Source organism: Gavialis gangeticus, unplaced genomic scaffold (assembly GCF_001723915.1).
Source record: "Gavialis gangeticus isolate Ggan-Ray unplaced genomic scaffold, GavGan_comp1, whole genome shotgun sequence".
Classification (NCBI taxonomy): Eukaryota; Metazoa; Chordata; order Crocodylia; family Gavialidae; genus Gavialis; species Gavialis gangeticus.
In genome coordinates this window covers 15,964,182-15,977,909 of record NW_017729000.1, presented here as the reverse complement: position 1 = coordinate 15,977,909, position 13,728 = coordinate 15,964,182, and the positions used below count along the sequence as shown (strand labels likewise).

Below are 13,728 nucleotides of genomic sequence, written 5' to 3'. Positions count from 1 at the left end.
TCACCCTTCATAGGAGCAGATTTGCAAAGCAAAGTGACAGAATCCAGCCAACGAGAGAGACAGATTCCTTGTATTCAGTGCCCTTTCTGGGCTGAAGATCATTCAAACTTGGATCAGGATGCGCTGGAGAGCAAAGCAGGCTTAAAATATATGGACAGTCCTGTTCCAAAAGAGGATGTATCCAAGAAACTGAACAGCTATGAGGACAAGCATCAGCATTCCAGCTCTGAAGAAGCAAGCAAAAATGACATTTGGGAACCACTTCTCAATCCACAAACCCCAATGCAGAAGCCACTACAGTCCCAAAGTTTGGATAATGTAGAAAGAGACCACGCTCACCGTGGGGAATTGGGTTTGGGCCACAAATCATTTTACGATGGTGCCGACAGTACGTCGTATTTCAGACCAAATGAAGGTTCCACTTCCCATTTTTTAAATGGAGCCAAGAGAGAAAAGCAAACGAATAAGAGTAGTCCTGACCTTACCATGAACCCAAAGCAAGAAGAAACCCTGAATCCTGTTCGTTATACAAAACATCAACTTGAATTTCAGAAGAAGCTTGAAAGTCAGCCTCAGGATGATGCTGTCAGTGAAAAGATTAACAGGCAGACAACTCCCCTCCTTTACTACCTTTCTGGTGGGAAAAACACTGATGTTCTGAGTCACAAGAATCAGAAATGGCAACAAGAGGATTCAGGGAGTTTGCCAAAGAAATCTCCAAGAAGCCACTGTCCTGCCTCAACACAACCTATAGAGATACAGGGGGAAGGTAACCAGCTTCGAAAAAGCAAACACAAACATCAGTGCATGAGCAATGACACCATTAGCGAGACTGATGATGGAGTTCTGGGAAGCCCTGCATCATCACTGGATGAGAGTTTCATGAATGACTACAGGGAAAAACTTAAGGTTGCTCAAAAAAAGGTCCTAAGAGAAACATCTTTCAAAAGAAAGGATTTACAGATGAGCTTGCCTATACGGTTGAGGCAGAAACCTTCACGGCCTTCAATTGAACATCTCAGATCTTTCTCATTAACCAGTGCAAAAGAAGCTGCCAAACTGATTCCACCTCCTGAGTCTCTGGAATACAGTGGCAAATATGAAGAACCAAAGAGGCCACAAACTGCTCGAATGGGGGGCAGGAAGAGGATAACGAAAGAGCAAAAGAAGCTGTGTTATTCTGAACCAGAGAAGCTCAATCAATTGGATGATCAGAAAGATAATGGCATGTCATGGAGGGAGGAAAATGCAGGGACCAGGTCAGATGAAATGAGTGAACAAGAGGCAGCAGTTGCCAGAAAAAGAACTCTTGAAAACCGAGGGAGGGTGCTTTCCAGTTCAAATATTTCCAAGACTGAGCTGAAGCAAATCCAGCATACTGCACTCATTGAGTACATGGAACGGAAGATTAGTCAAAGGCCAGCTAGTGTACAGCCTGTCCCATCGTATAAGCCACCCCTGCAGCAAAGGCCTTCAAATGCGAAGTGGTTTTCGGAGTGCAAGACTTCCAATCCAAATAGCAGCAGAAAAAATCAAAGTAATGAAGTTTTCTGCCAGTTCTCTCCAGAAAAATATCCAGATCTCTCTCCTTCCTCTTCTGCGTGTATTCCCCCAGTGATGTATACCAACAGAAACAGTGCCTGCTCTACCGCTGCTGAGACAGTGCTTCAGAAATGTAAGTCTGCTGTCAAGGAAACAGAGGGAAGCTGTACCAGCAGATGTGCGTCGGCTGATAATCTCCCTCGGGCAGGAGCGTCTGCATCCAGCAAAGGTCGTGAGAGGTCAAAATCAACTCCCCCTCCTGAACGGGTAAGGCGGGTTATAAAGGGAACTCACATTTGAGGTCCAGATTGTGAGTCATTTACTTATATTGATGAGCATTTGCTCACAGGAGTAGTTCCATTGCTCATCAGCAGGGATCCTGGTTTTCCCTGATCAGAGATCAAAAATTCTCTGATTAAAGAATCACAGTTTCTCTGATTTTAACTCCCCCCCCCAATCCGTGATTAAAGTGAAAGGCCCCTCACTCTCCCCCCACAGCTCTTCTGGCTCTGCTGGTGCCCCCCACAGCCCTGCTGGAGGGGGCCTGCATCTGCCAGGGCTACAGGGCCAGGGACCTGGGTCCACAGCCCCCTGCCCCTGGCAGAAGGCGATGGGTGCTGCAGCAGAGCGTAGCCTCCCTCCCCACCCAGCCTGCTGGCTGCCTGCTGGAGGCTTAGGCAATGGGGGGTGGTTCCCTGCCTCTGCACACATTCCCAGGGGGACAGGGGAGACCCATGCCCCCCCAGATATGTGTGTGGGGTGGGGGCAGGCACGGGCTTCCTGCTGCAGGTTCAGGCTCCCACCTAGCTGCCCTCCCCTGGGGCCTCCGCAGCCCAGCAGGTGCAACCCAGTGCTGCAGCACACAGCAGGGCTGCGTGGGGATCTCCTTGCTGCTGCAAGCTTCTCACTGCCCTGGCGATGCATGCCCTGTGCCTGCGGCAGCAGCAGGGGCAGTGGCATGAGGTTGTGTCCCTCTGCTGTCATGTGGGCAGGGGATGTCGCCAGGGTAGCGCAGAGCTCTCAGTGGCACGGAGATCCCCATGCAACCCTGCTGTGCCCTGCAGCGCTGGGTCACACCTGCTGGGCTGCAGAGGCCCTGGGGGAGGGCAGCAGGGCAGGGAGCCTGAGCCCACAGTGGGCAGCCTGCACCCACTCCTGCCCTGTATACAGATCCAGGGGGCACAGGTCCCCCCTGCCCCACTGGGATTGCACGCAGCGGCAAGGAACGAGTCCTGTGGCTGCGCATTGAAGCCCCGGGCTCCAAGCCCCACGCGTTGCCTGGCTGGGCAGCAGCCCCAGCCCTGCCCAATTCCCTCCCTCTCTATGGGGGCCTCAATTCCCCTCTCCACTTACCTACAAGAGGCGACCTTGTGGCTGCCTATACATTCATCATGGGGGCGCAGAAGGGAATTGGTGAGGCTCTACTCACCAAGGCGCCTCTGGGGGTCACAAGAAATAATGGCCACAAGCTAGCAGAGAGCAGATTTAGACTGGACATTAGGAGGAACTTCTTCACAGTTAGAGGGCCAAGGTCTGGAATGGGCTCCCAAGGGAGGTGGTGCTCTCCCCTGTCCTGGGGGTCTTCAAAAGAGCCAGCAGCAGGGACTCAGGGAAAGTCTGTCCACCAGGGTCCCCCTTGGAGTCACCAGGAACAATGGCCACAAGCTGAAGGATGATAGGTTTAGGTTAGATATTAGGAAGAACTACTTCATGGTAAGGGTGGCCAGAGCCTGGAATAGGCTTCCCAGAGACGTGGTGCTCTCCCTTTCCCTGGAGATCTTCAAGAGGAGACTGGATAGGCACCTGGCTGGGGTCTTATGACCCCTGCCACCCCCAGTGCTCATTCCTGCCCATGGCAGGGGGTCAGACTCGATGATCTGTCTAGGTCCCTTCCCCTGCCTGACCTCCCTCCTCCCATTCTCCTCAGCCCCCTGCAGGCTGGAACTCTGCCCGCATGCAGAGAGCCCAGCGCAAAGCTGCAAAATCCACGGGTTTCTCTGTTAAAATCAGAAATGCACATTTTCCTCTGGTAAAGGGCAAAATCTGTTTTTCTCTGTTTTTCCATGGGAGACAAAACCCAGATCCCTGCTCATCAGACTAAGAAAGGAATAAGTCAGCTGGTCCCTACTGAGCTTTGGAGTTTCATAGATGTAGGGTCGGAAGGGACCTATTAGATCATCGAGTCTGACCCCCTGCCCTGGGCAGGAATGAGTACTGGGGTCAGATGACCCCAGCCAGGTGTCTGTCCAATCTCCTTTTGAACACCTTGAAGGACTGTTCGGTACCCTGCAAAGATGCCCTGTTTCTTTGTTCTTTAGGACATGTCTCATAGGTGTTTAAAGCCTATTTGGAAACTCTCAAGAATATTAGGCTGTGTAAAATCGTGGCAATAATAGTTATTCTCAAAAGTGCCCCAGGCATATATAATGCTTTCCAGGCAATCTGTATTTCTTTTTTTGTAATGGAAAACAAACTGATGCAGAGTTTGCAGAGGGCTGAAAACTTAAGTGCAGTCCTAAATGAAAGGTGGGCTTGCATCAGAGCAGGAATATTATAGCACTTTACAAACCTACCTGAATACGAGGTCCCCGCTCCAAGAACCTTACAACTTAAGTGTCAGATACAGGTAGAAATACATCAGAAAACCCCATGGGGATAGATTTCTGGGGCATGTCCAGACTAGCGCATATGTGCAGTTTGTGGCACCATAAACACATTTGTGGCACCACAAATCACACAAACCGCACATGCAGGTGTTTGCCATGATTCTGATTTGCAGCACAGCAGGTTTTTTTGACACCAGGAGATCCTGGTGTCAAAAAAAACCGTGCCAGAAAAAAGCGAGGCCATGCATGCGGTTGCAGCATGCACTGCCCAAAACCAGAGTCTGGCTAGCCAGAGCTATGCTTCAGCTGCCAGCCAGGATCCATGCACCTGGATAGCCACTGCTGGAGCCCTAGATAGTCCCCAGGATGCCAGGTAAGGCAGGTACTGGCCTCAGTACTGGCCCCAGCCCACATACTGGCTCCAGCCTTCCCTACCCCACCCAGGGCAATTTGCCACATGTGAGAGTGCGCATACAGGGCGTTCCCTGGAAATGCACATTCCTGGTTGTGGGGATGCGCCTCAGTGTCCACCTGATTTGACCTTCAGAAGAGGCATTTTGGACAAGCTGCAGATTTGATGTATACACAAGTGCGTGTAGTAATCCTTTCTCCCAGGAAGCCTTTTAAGGTAATGCCTTGCAAAAGCTTTCCTCTGAAAAACAAAGACATGTGGAAATCAATGCTTCCAGCTGATAGAATTAGAGAGGCTTTTTTCCCCTCTCTTTTTGACTCTTGTTGGGTGATTTTTCATACTCAGTTTCACGTTTGTGCTTTTTCATTCAAAGTAAAATTCAGCTAAAGCCATTGAGCTATTCCTGGTTTTCCACTGAAACTGTGAATCTACCCACTTTGTTCAAATCTAACCCATCTGGTTTTTCCAAATATAAAGCAGATGTATCAGTGGAAGTGCTGTTAATAGTTACCTGATGAAATTAGATTTCCTGTTTTTTCTCTGGTAGCAAAAGTTCCTTAGCTTTGCAGATGTATACAGCATTAATATTTGTGAGTCGCCTTTTTGTTAGCAAACAGGGCTATGATACTGGATTATTTTGGCCGTCCCCAGTCTCGCCTACACTGCTCAGTTCTCAAAATGATTTATTTTGGGAGGCAGTACAAAAGAGCTGCCAGCTACTCAAAGCCACTGGATTTGAGATTTACTATTTTCCCCAGCTGATACTGCCCAGATGCAGAGGTGAAGAGCACATGATATAGGGGTGATAACACTGTTTGGCTTTCACCAGTTAAGTCTGTTATTATTGTTGTTAATATTATGACTGCTTTTGTAAAGCCTGCATAGGAAGTTAGCTCACCACGCTGGGCAAGGCTTCAATGCTGACTGAGGCTTCTGTAAATTATGGCTTTATGCTGTTGCTCCTGCCACAACTGTCTTGAATCTAAAAGAGTAATTCTCATACTTTTGGAGACTGCCAGAGCACAGGTAATGTCAGCCATGTGCTTTTTTTCTGACACTTGCAGCAAGTTCTGTCCCTTGTCCCAAGAGAAATAGGTACTTTTTAGTGCCAGAATATGGAGGACAATGTATGTCAATATTGTTGTAATAGTTGATATGGAAGATAAACAGAGGCGAAAGGGAAAGAAAGTCAATTAAACTTTATACCAGTGAAGTCCTTCAGCCTTTGAGATTAGAAACTCTCACTGATCTTTTTAGAATTATGGGACAAGAAAGGGGAAAGTCAGTATTTTGTTCCTGTAATGATAATATTCACCTGTGTATTGATAGGACTATCTGTTTGATCTGTTCAACCTCATATTCCCATGACTCTGCTTTGAATGTATCCTACTGTGAGCATGTTGTAGATTAAGACTATCCCAGAACTATACCTGGTAAGGCATTGAATAGGTGGGTTACCTGTGGGGTGAATGATAGAATCGGTTTTCTGATAAGCAAAGGGAATGTATCAACAGCTGAGAAGAACCTGTAGCTGATCAGTTCACCATGTGCTCTACTGACAGTCTCCTAGCCTGGAAAAAGCTATCTATTTTGACTAGTTGAGGCATAATGGAATCAATTTTATTACTAGGATATCAAAAGTACCTACTGTTATACACTGCAATGAGCTAGAAGCCAAAACAAAAGATTCTAAGGTTTAGCAACCATAAATTACTGAGTCTGGAAGTTTATAACCTTAGATGAGGTGCTGATTTCTGTCTGAAGCTCCCCTGTAAAATCATGTCAAAATTATCTTTCTTGGAGCATGGAGACATGCTGGTGAAATGGCAGCGTTCTAACAGTGACCTGATTTTCTACAGGGGAAAAAATATAGCTGCTAGGTAGTGGGGAAATGATGAAAATTATGTAACAAAGAAATAGACAAACTAGAAAGTCTTCCTAAATTCCAGTGTGAATTATTTCTGGCTTGTATCTCTAGATAGCAGATAGGGAAGAAATAAGGGAAAAGTGAAACTTTCAATTAAACTCTTAATTTTCCCAATGAAAATTCCGCTCACATTGCGACTCCTTTATTTTTAGGATTTGAACAGAAGTGCAGCTTACCCAGAACCATCAACTCAAGAATGTGAAAAGTATCCCATCCTCCCCAGGTAATGCTATGAAAAATACTTTATGTTCCCCTAGAGTAACACTGTGTTCTGGGATTTTTTTCCAAACACCATTGTGTGGTTACATTCATTACATACCACTATGATACGCTATATCCATTTGATGTCATACAGTATAATAGGATCCTGTTTATGTCCTAATTTTTGCATGCAGAGATCTTGTCAGCATTAGGAACAAACATTAGCTAGCAGCACACTGCTTTAAATGTGGGTGTTGTTAGCAAAGTTGTAGAGTTATATCCTGGACAAATATGGACAAGGGTTGGGCCATTATTAAACTCTGCTGCATCTTAATTTTCTCTTTTCTCCATAGAGCCTTTTATCTGCAGGGTATGTCTCTACTAGGATCGAAGCAGTGCCAGCTTTTGCAGGGTTGTGTTTAAACTACAGTGTGTGTTACAGCTTTGTTACAGAATGAAAATAAGCCCTGTTCATTTGGATCTCATCGGGGATGAAAAGCCCCAAGTATTATGCTAGCGTTAGTGGATCTGTACTGGTACTAAGCTTGCAGTGTGGTTCAGTTCCTTGTCTGCCATGCGGGAGACCTGGGCTTGATTCGCCAATGCACATATAACTATAGCAGCCACAGAGCTGCTCCAGTGCTAAAGCAACAGTATCATAGAATCATAGAAGTTGGGTTGGAAGGGACCTTGTAGATCTCCAAGTCCGACCCCCTGCCTGGGCAGGAGAAAAACTGGGCTCAAATGACTCCAGCCAGGTAGGCACCAAGCCTCTTCTTAAAGACCCCCAGGGTAGGAGCCAGCACCACTTCCCTTGGAAGTTGGTTCCAGGTCCTAGCCGCCCTAACTGTGAAGTAGTTCTTGCGGATGTCTAATCTAAACCTCCTCTCCAACCACTTCTGGCCGTTATTCCTTGTTATGCCAGGGGGCGCTTGGGGAAACAAGGTCTCTCCCAAACCCTTCTGGTCCCCCCTAGTGGGTTTATAGACTGTCACCAGGTTCCCCCTCAGCCTTCTCTTGTGAAGGCTGAAAAGGGTCAGGTCCTGCAGTCTCTCACGGTAGGGCCTGCCCTGTTGTCCCTGGATCATGTGGGTGGCCCTCCTCTGGACCCTCTCAATGTTGTCCACATCCCTCCTGAAGTGGGGCGCACAGAACTGGACACAGTACTCCAGCTGTGGCCTGACCAGTGTCGCGTAGAGGGGGAGGATCACCTCCTTGGCCCTACTTGAGATGCACCTGTGGATGCACAACAAGGTCCGGTTAGCCCTGCCAACCGTGACCTTGCACTGTCGGCCCATGTTCATCCTGGTGTTAATAATGACTCCAAGATCCCTTTCTGCCTATTTTTTCATATAAGTAGGAGAATTTGTGAAAGCCCCAAATGTAGACATAGGCACTGTAGCTACAGATATGTTTAGGCACTGTTGTTAGCATGTTTTTAGTCCCAGCATGATAAGCAGAGCAGCTTTTCAGCTACATGGTAGTTCAGACACCCATGAAGTCTTCTGTAAAGTAGACTAGCTGGCAACATGTACAACCCCGCATAGAGGATAAGTATATCTTGTAAAGGCCTTCCCCTAAATAGAAAGCATTTCAGGATGTTTCGGAAAGGGGCTGAATTTAGGAGTGGCAGGCTCTCAACATGGTCTGGTGCTGAATGCTAAAGATCCTCAAAAGGCAGGGTATGTACGTATAAGGACTAATTAAAGATACAGAGAGAAAGCACAAGCTTTTGTGGGCTGAAGCTCACTTCATCAGATACTTCATCAAATCTTAAAGATCCTGTCATCCCACATTTTTTCACTGGAGTAATTTCTTCCATTTCTGAGGAGCATTTCAAGTAATTTCTGCTTCTTCATCGCCCCAAAGTACAAAGTGTACAAAACTATGCATGAAATAAACTGGGAACTGAGCTCTTGCCTGTCAAACATTCCACCCGCTCTTCAGCTCCCTTCTCAGATATTTGAGAGCACAGCTCCACCATCTGATTTCCAGCACAAACAGCTTCTGCAGCTGACTGCAGACCTGTCCACAGTTAACCCATGAGGTGCATGCCCAGTCTGCCGATGTATTTTTGCATATAAGTATCAAGTGTATATATATTTTAAATAATATTTAAAAGTATGTGGTATTTTAACCCACTATTTCCCATATTGGTCATCTAGAAGTATTGGAAGAGAATCAGTGCTGCTTATATCAATGTGAAAGTGACACGGATACCTGTGTAATAACCAGGGATCCTGGTTTTCTCTGATTTAAAAAAATCCCCAATTTTAGCTTAAAAAAAGTAACCCCAAATCCACATTTTTGCATGATTAAAATGAGACAGAACTCATATATATAAAGATAGAGGGGTGTGTGTGTGTTAGTGGTGCTTCATTTAAATCATGGAAAAATGTGGATTTAGGGTTACTTTTTTTTAACCAAAATTTGGGGGTTTTTTTTTAAATTGGAGAAAACCAGAATCCCTGAGAATAACGTTCATTGGCAGGGCTCTTTTTCTGGTAATTCTAATAGGTGTGGCTGCTTGCACCAGAGCTGCCTATCTTAGCAGGGTTCCTGGCTGTTAATATTTGGTCTTAGATCCCTGATTAAGGTGCAGGAACTGTACTGTAAGCTGATCGCTGTAACAGGGTTGAATGCAATGGAAAGTACTGGGCAGGTCCGTGGGTTGTCAAATCATAAAGTACTGGTGGACTCTTAACATAGTTTCAGTGACTGTCAGGAAGTCCTGGGGTCAGATGTTGCTGGTTATTAGTGCAGGTGACTGGGTGACAGATGGCCATTGGTATAGGTTTTATTTTATTTTGTTTATTTTGTAATAGTCCCTCCTGCCACTGTCCCTACCCAACCACGTTCTGCCACATGCAACATAACACCTACTGTATTACATTGAAATATGGCCATACATAGAAACCAGTCTGTGGAACTGCTGTAGATTTACTGTGCTGGTATCATTAATTGCTCCAGAAATGGGAGCAAAGGTTTTTCCAGGACCCAAATATGTGTCTGAGATTTGTTGATAAGTTCCAGGTGTGTGGCTATGCATACTGTTGTATTAGGGCACAGCCAGAAGTGATAATTTTCACCTGATCTGGCCACAAAGTGGTCTATAGCCATAACCAAATACTGCATACGTGGCTGCGGACTGCTTAAAAATGGCTAGTCAGGTGAAAATCTGAACCCTCATTGCATGAGGGGTCAGATGAAGACATTTCAAAACATAGCTTCTTCTGTAACTTTTGTCTGCTTGCCTCCCAGCCTCGAGCTGTTTTCAGTATGGGAGGGGGGAAAGGTAGCAGAGGGAGTTCGGTCTGGGGGGTTTTCAGCCCCCACTGGAGGGTATAGGGTTACCATACATCCAGGTTTTCCAGGACATGTCCTCTTTTTGGGTCCTCTGATCTCTGTCTGGGCAGTTTTTTGAAATCTAAACAAATGTCCAGGATTTTGCTCTGCTCCACCGGTGACAGCAGGGGGAAGGCGATTTGGAGGCAAGGGGCACCATGTGCATCTGCGCCCATGCACACACGTGTCCAGCATGCAGCCAGGCAGGGTGGTGGGAGCAGCCTCAGCAGCTGGATGCAGGTAGGTTTATTGGGAACAGGGCCTGGAGGCCCAGGGCTTGGGGAATATTGCGTGAGGGGGGAGGGAATGGGTGTGTGAAGGGTGGGGGCGGATGCAGGTGCTTGCCAGCTCTGGGGAATGGTTTCACAGTTTCATAGTTGGTAGGGTCGGAAGGGACCTAATCAGATCATCAAGTCTGACCCCCTGCCCTGGGCAGGAAAGAGTACTGGGGTCAAACAACCCTGGCTAGGTGGTTGTCTAGCCTCCTTTTAAAGACCCCCAGGGTAGGGGTGAGCACCACTTCCCTTGGAAGTTGGTTCCAGCTCCTGGCCACCCTGACTGTGAAGTAGTGCCTCCTAATGTCTAGTCTGAATCTACTCTCAGTCAACTTATGGTACAAGGGCTACAGCAGGACATAGGGGCAGGGGGGAGGTGTCTGCCCTCCAGCAGAGGAAGTGGGGACCTTCAGGGGCAGTGGGGAGCTGCATGGCCATGCTAGTGGAACTGGAGACTGGTGCCCAGGAAGGATATCTGGGAGATGCTGCCTGGGGGGGGGGGCATAGTCATGCCACCTAGAGCAGCACAGGAGCCCCAGCCTAAGGCAGGGGTGCTACAAGTGTCCCCTCCTTCTCCCTCCAGCCTGTGCCAGGGCCAGACTCGCTCTGCCGCCACCCGCACAAGCTGTAGCTGCCACAGCTGCTGCATTCCAGCTCAGTCAGGATGGGGGCAGCTGTGGGGAGCAGGGAGGCTGTGGATTGAGAGTGAGGGGCACTGGCAGGGCTATGGGGGCTGTGGGTTGGGAGTAAGGGGCAGCAGCAGGGATGGGGGGCTGTGGGTTGGGACTGTGGGGCACCATCATAGCCCGGAGGGGTAGGGGTCTGTGGGTTAGGAGTGAGGGGCATCACCAGGGATGCAGGGGGCTGCAGGTTGGGAGTGAAGGGCACTGGCAGGGCCAGGGGGCTGTGGGTTGGGAGGAAGTTGTCCTGCTGACAGGTGTCCTCTTTTTTTGGAACTGGAAATACGGTAACCATAGGAGGGTGGGGCAGGTGTATTGGAGCTTCCCAAGCCTCCAATTCACCCACCCCAGCCTCCAGTGTTGCCTGGGGACCCCCTAGAAGAATCTCCCTCTGCTCTCTCCCCCTTTCCATTCTGAAAACTTTGCAGCCCCACAGGGAGGAGGGGCTGTTGCTAGGGGAAACCGGTTGCAGGCTCCCAGCCAGCAGCTAGATTTCCCGCCCCCCAGGGAACGAACAGTGAACTTCTGTTTGGTCTGGGGGATCATTGTAACTCAGAACACTTTCTGCAAAGTGTTCTTGGTTACAGTGGGGACTGCACACCTGTCTGCACCCTAAAAACGTACCCTGTTGGGATGAAGTATCTCATTCCTCCAGGTAAGGGCTCTCTGACTTCAAAGCATTATTTTTCCAGAAGTTACGCAGCTTTTGAAGGCGTAAGCATTTTGCATCTGCTTTGTTTTGTAACTTAGTTTGAAATCCGTTCCATTATTGTTGTACATTTTCTACCACTTTCCTCGATCACTAGAGTGGTTGCATTTACCTTTCAGCCTAAGTCTCACTTCGGCATTGGGAAGACGTGTAATGTAAATGACGGTTAGGTCCAAGGAGTCTGACAGGCCTATGGTGCTTTTCTTTGATTGTAGGAGGGAAGAAGAAATGTTCAGTGTCCTGTCCCCCTGCTGTACCAATATGTGATAATACATTATCCCCTCACAAATTCACATTTCACAACAGAATATCAAGCTGTGATTGTTTTGTGGCTCTGTTTTGTGGCACTCTTCTCAACCCTGATTAACAAAATGCCTCTTCCAGCAGTTATGGTTGAGTATCACGAATGAGCCTGGAATATCCGCACCAGCTCAGCGTCCCGTGAGGTGTTTATTTTAACTTTGCTCAATAGTTTCATGTCACAAATATAAAATGTCTCTTGCTGATGTTGTTAATAATTCACTGACATAGAATGATTTGAACTATTCTAGCTTTCCATCAAAGAACGAAATCAACTTGGCCAAGGAGAAAGAAGTAAAGAGCATCAGCAAACCTGGAGGAAGGGGAAGGTCTATGGAAGAAATTGGGATTTCAGAAACAGTGAGACTTTCATTGTTGAGCCAAAGCACAGATCAGCTTCATCTCACAAAAACCCTACATATCTCACCAGCACCAGGACTTGAATTGTGGAAAAATAGCACAGCTACAAACCATCAAAGCAGTTTGAAGAGGCCTAGGTTTGCATCAGGAAATCTGTCCAAACAAGCAAACACTGAAAACACTGTTGGGCTCAAGGGATCAGATACAACAGTCCAAACACTTGAAAAGCTTCTTAGTACAGCAAAGCCCTATGGCATTTTCTTCAATACAGAAAATCTAACTCCGCATTGCATCTCCTTCCTGGGCACGCTGCAATCTCCACTGGTATATTCAGAGTCTCCTCTTCAGTCTCCGTTGGCCATGTCTCCTGATGAAGACAACGTTTTCCTAAATGACAGCTCTACTTGTTGCTTAGAAATAGCTTCTCCTTGTCTTCATGGGCAAGAAATGCCAGCATCTTCTCTGACTGGATTGTCTTTACAAGTTGCCTCAGAGGGAGAGCAAAGCAAAGCAGTACAAAAAGCCAGGTAACCTTTTTGTTCCTATCCTGAGGAAGAAAATGGTTTGTTTCTCAGTTTGTAACTTGATATGTGAGCTTCAGTATTATGACAGATATCAAGCCATAACAGTTACACAGGCTTGGAAGCATCACTGCCTTTCCCTACAGCGAGGCAGGCAAAATATGTCCCGCTGGCCGAATCCAGCCTGCCAGGCCATTTTATCCAGCTCGTGGGGCCCTTAAAAATTTTAGAAAATTTATATTCATCTGCTCCGGGCTGCCTGTCAAAGATGACAGGAGCCAGGGACAGTAAGACACAGGAGAAACTGGTGGCAGGGCCTAGCATCAAAGCCTGCCAAGCCCCGCCCCACCCCACCCCCAGCTGGAAGCCTCTGCCTCCAGCCACTTTCACTGCTTCCCTGCCAGCCTGCTGGCTGCTCCAGCACCACGTGTACCCTGGCTGCATTGCAGGACCATGGGATCATGGGGCCTATGCTGGTACCCCAGGGCCAGGAGTGGGAGGGGTGTGTGTATGCATATGTGCAATGAAGGAGGGAGAAAGAGAGACAAAGAGTAATGAGGGAGGGACAGACAGTGTGTGTGTGTGTGTGTGTTCATAGGGTGAGTCCCACATGTACACCCCATCATACACATGCACCCACACGCCCCTTTCGCCCTGCCATACATGCAGACACCCACCCCCTCACACACTCCAGCCACCCTCTCCCACACAATACCCCCCACAAACCCCATACTCACCCACACCCCACATATCCACACATACACCCACAAGCTCCCTCACCCCACACCTCCCCACATCTGTCCACCCTCCCACAAAACCCCCATGCACACACCCATACCATGCCCCACAC

At 47.9% G+C, this 13,728-nt stretch overlaps 1 protein-coding gene across 2 annotated transcripts in view; it reads left to right on the top strand.

The window, feature by feature from the left end:
• Window positions 1-13,728, top strand: part of SHROOM1 (shroom family member 1) — a 56,051-nt gene that overhangs the window by 20,006 nt on the left and 22,317 nt on the right. For both annotated transcript variants that reach the window (XM_019506343.1, XM_019506342.1), the window contains exons 3-5: window positions 250-1,809; window positions 6,640-6,710; window positions 12,249-12,884. In XM_019506343.1, coding sequence (XP_019361888.1) covers window positions 250-1,809; window positions 6,640-6,710; window positions 12,249-12,884 — 2,267 coding nt within the window. The remainder of the gene's footprint in view (window positions 1-249; window positions 1,810-6,639; window positions 6,711-12,248; window positions 12,885-13,728) is intronic.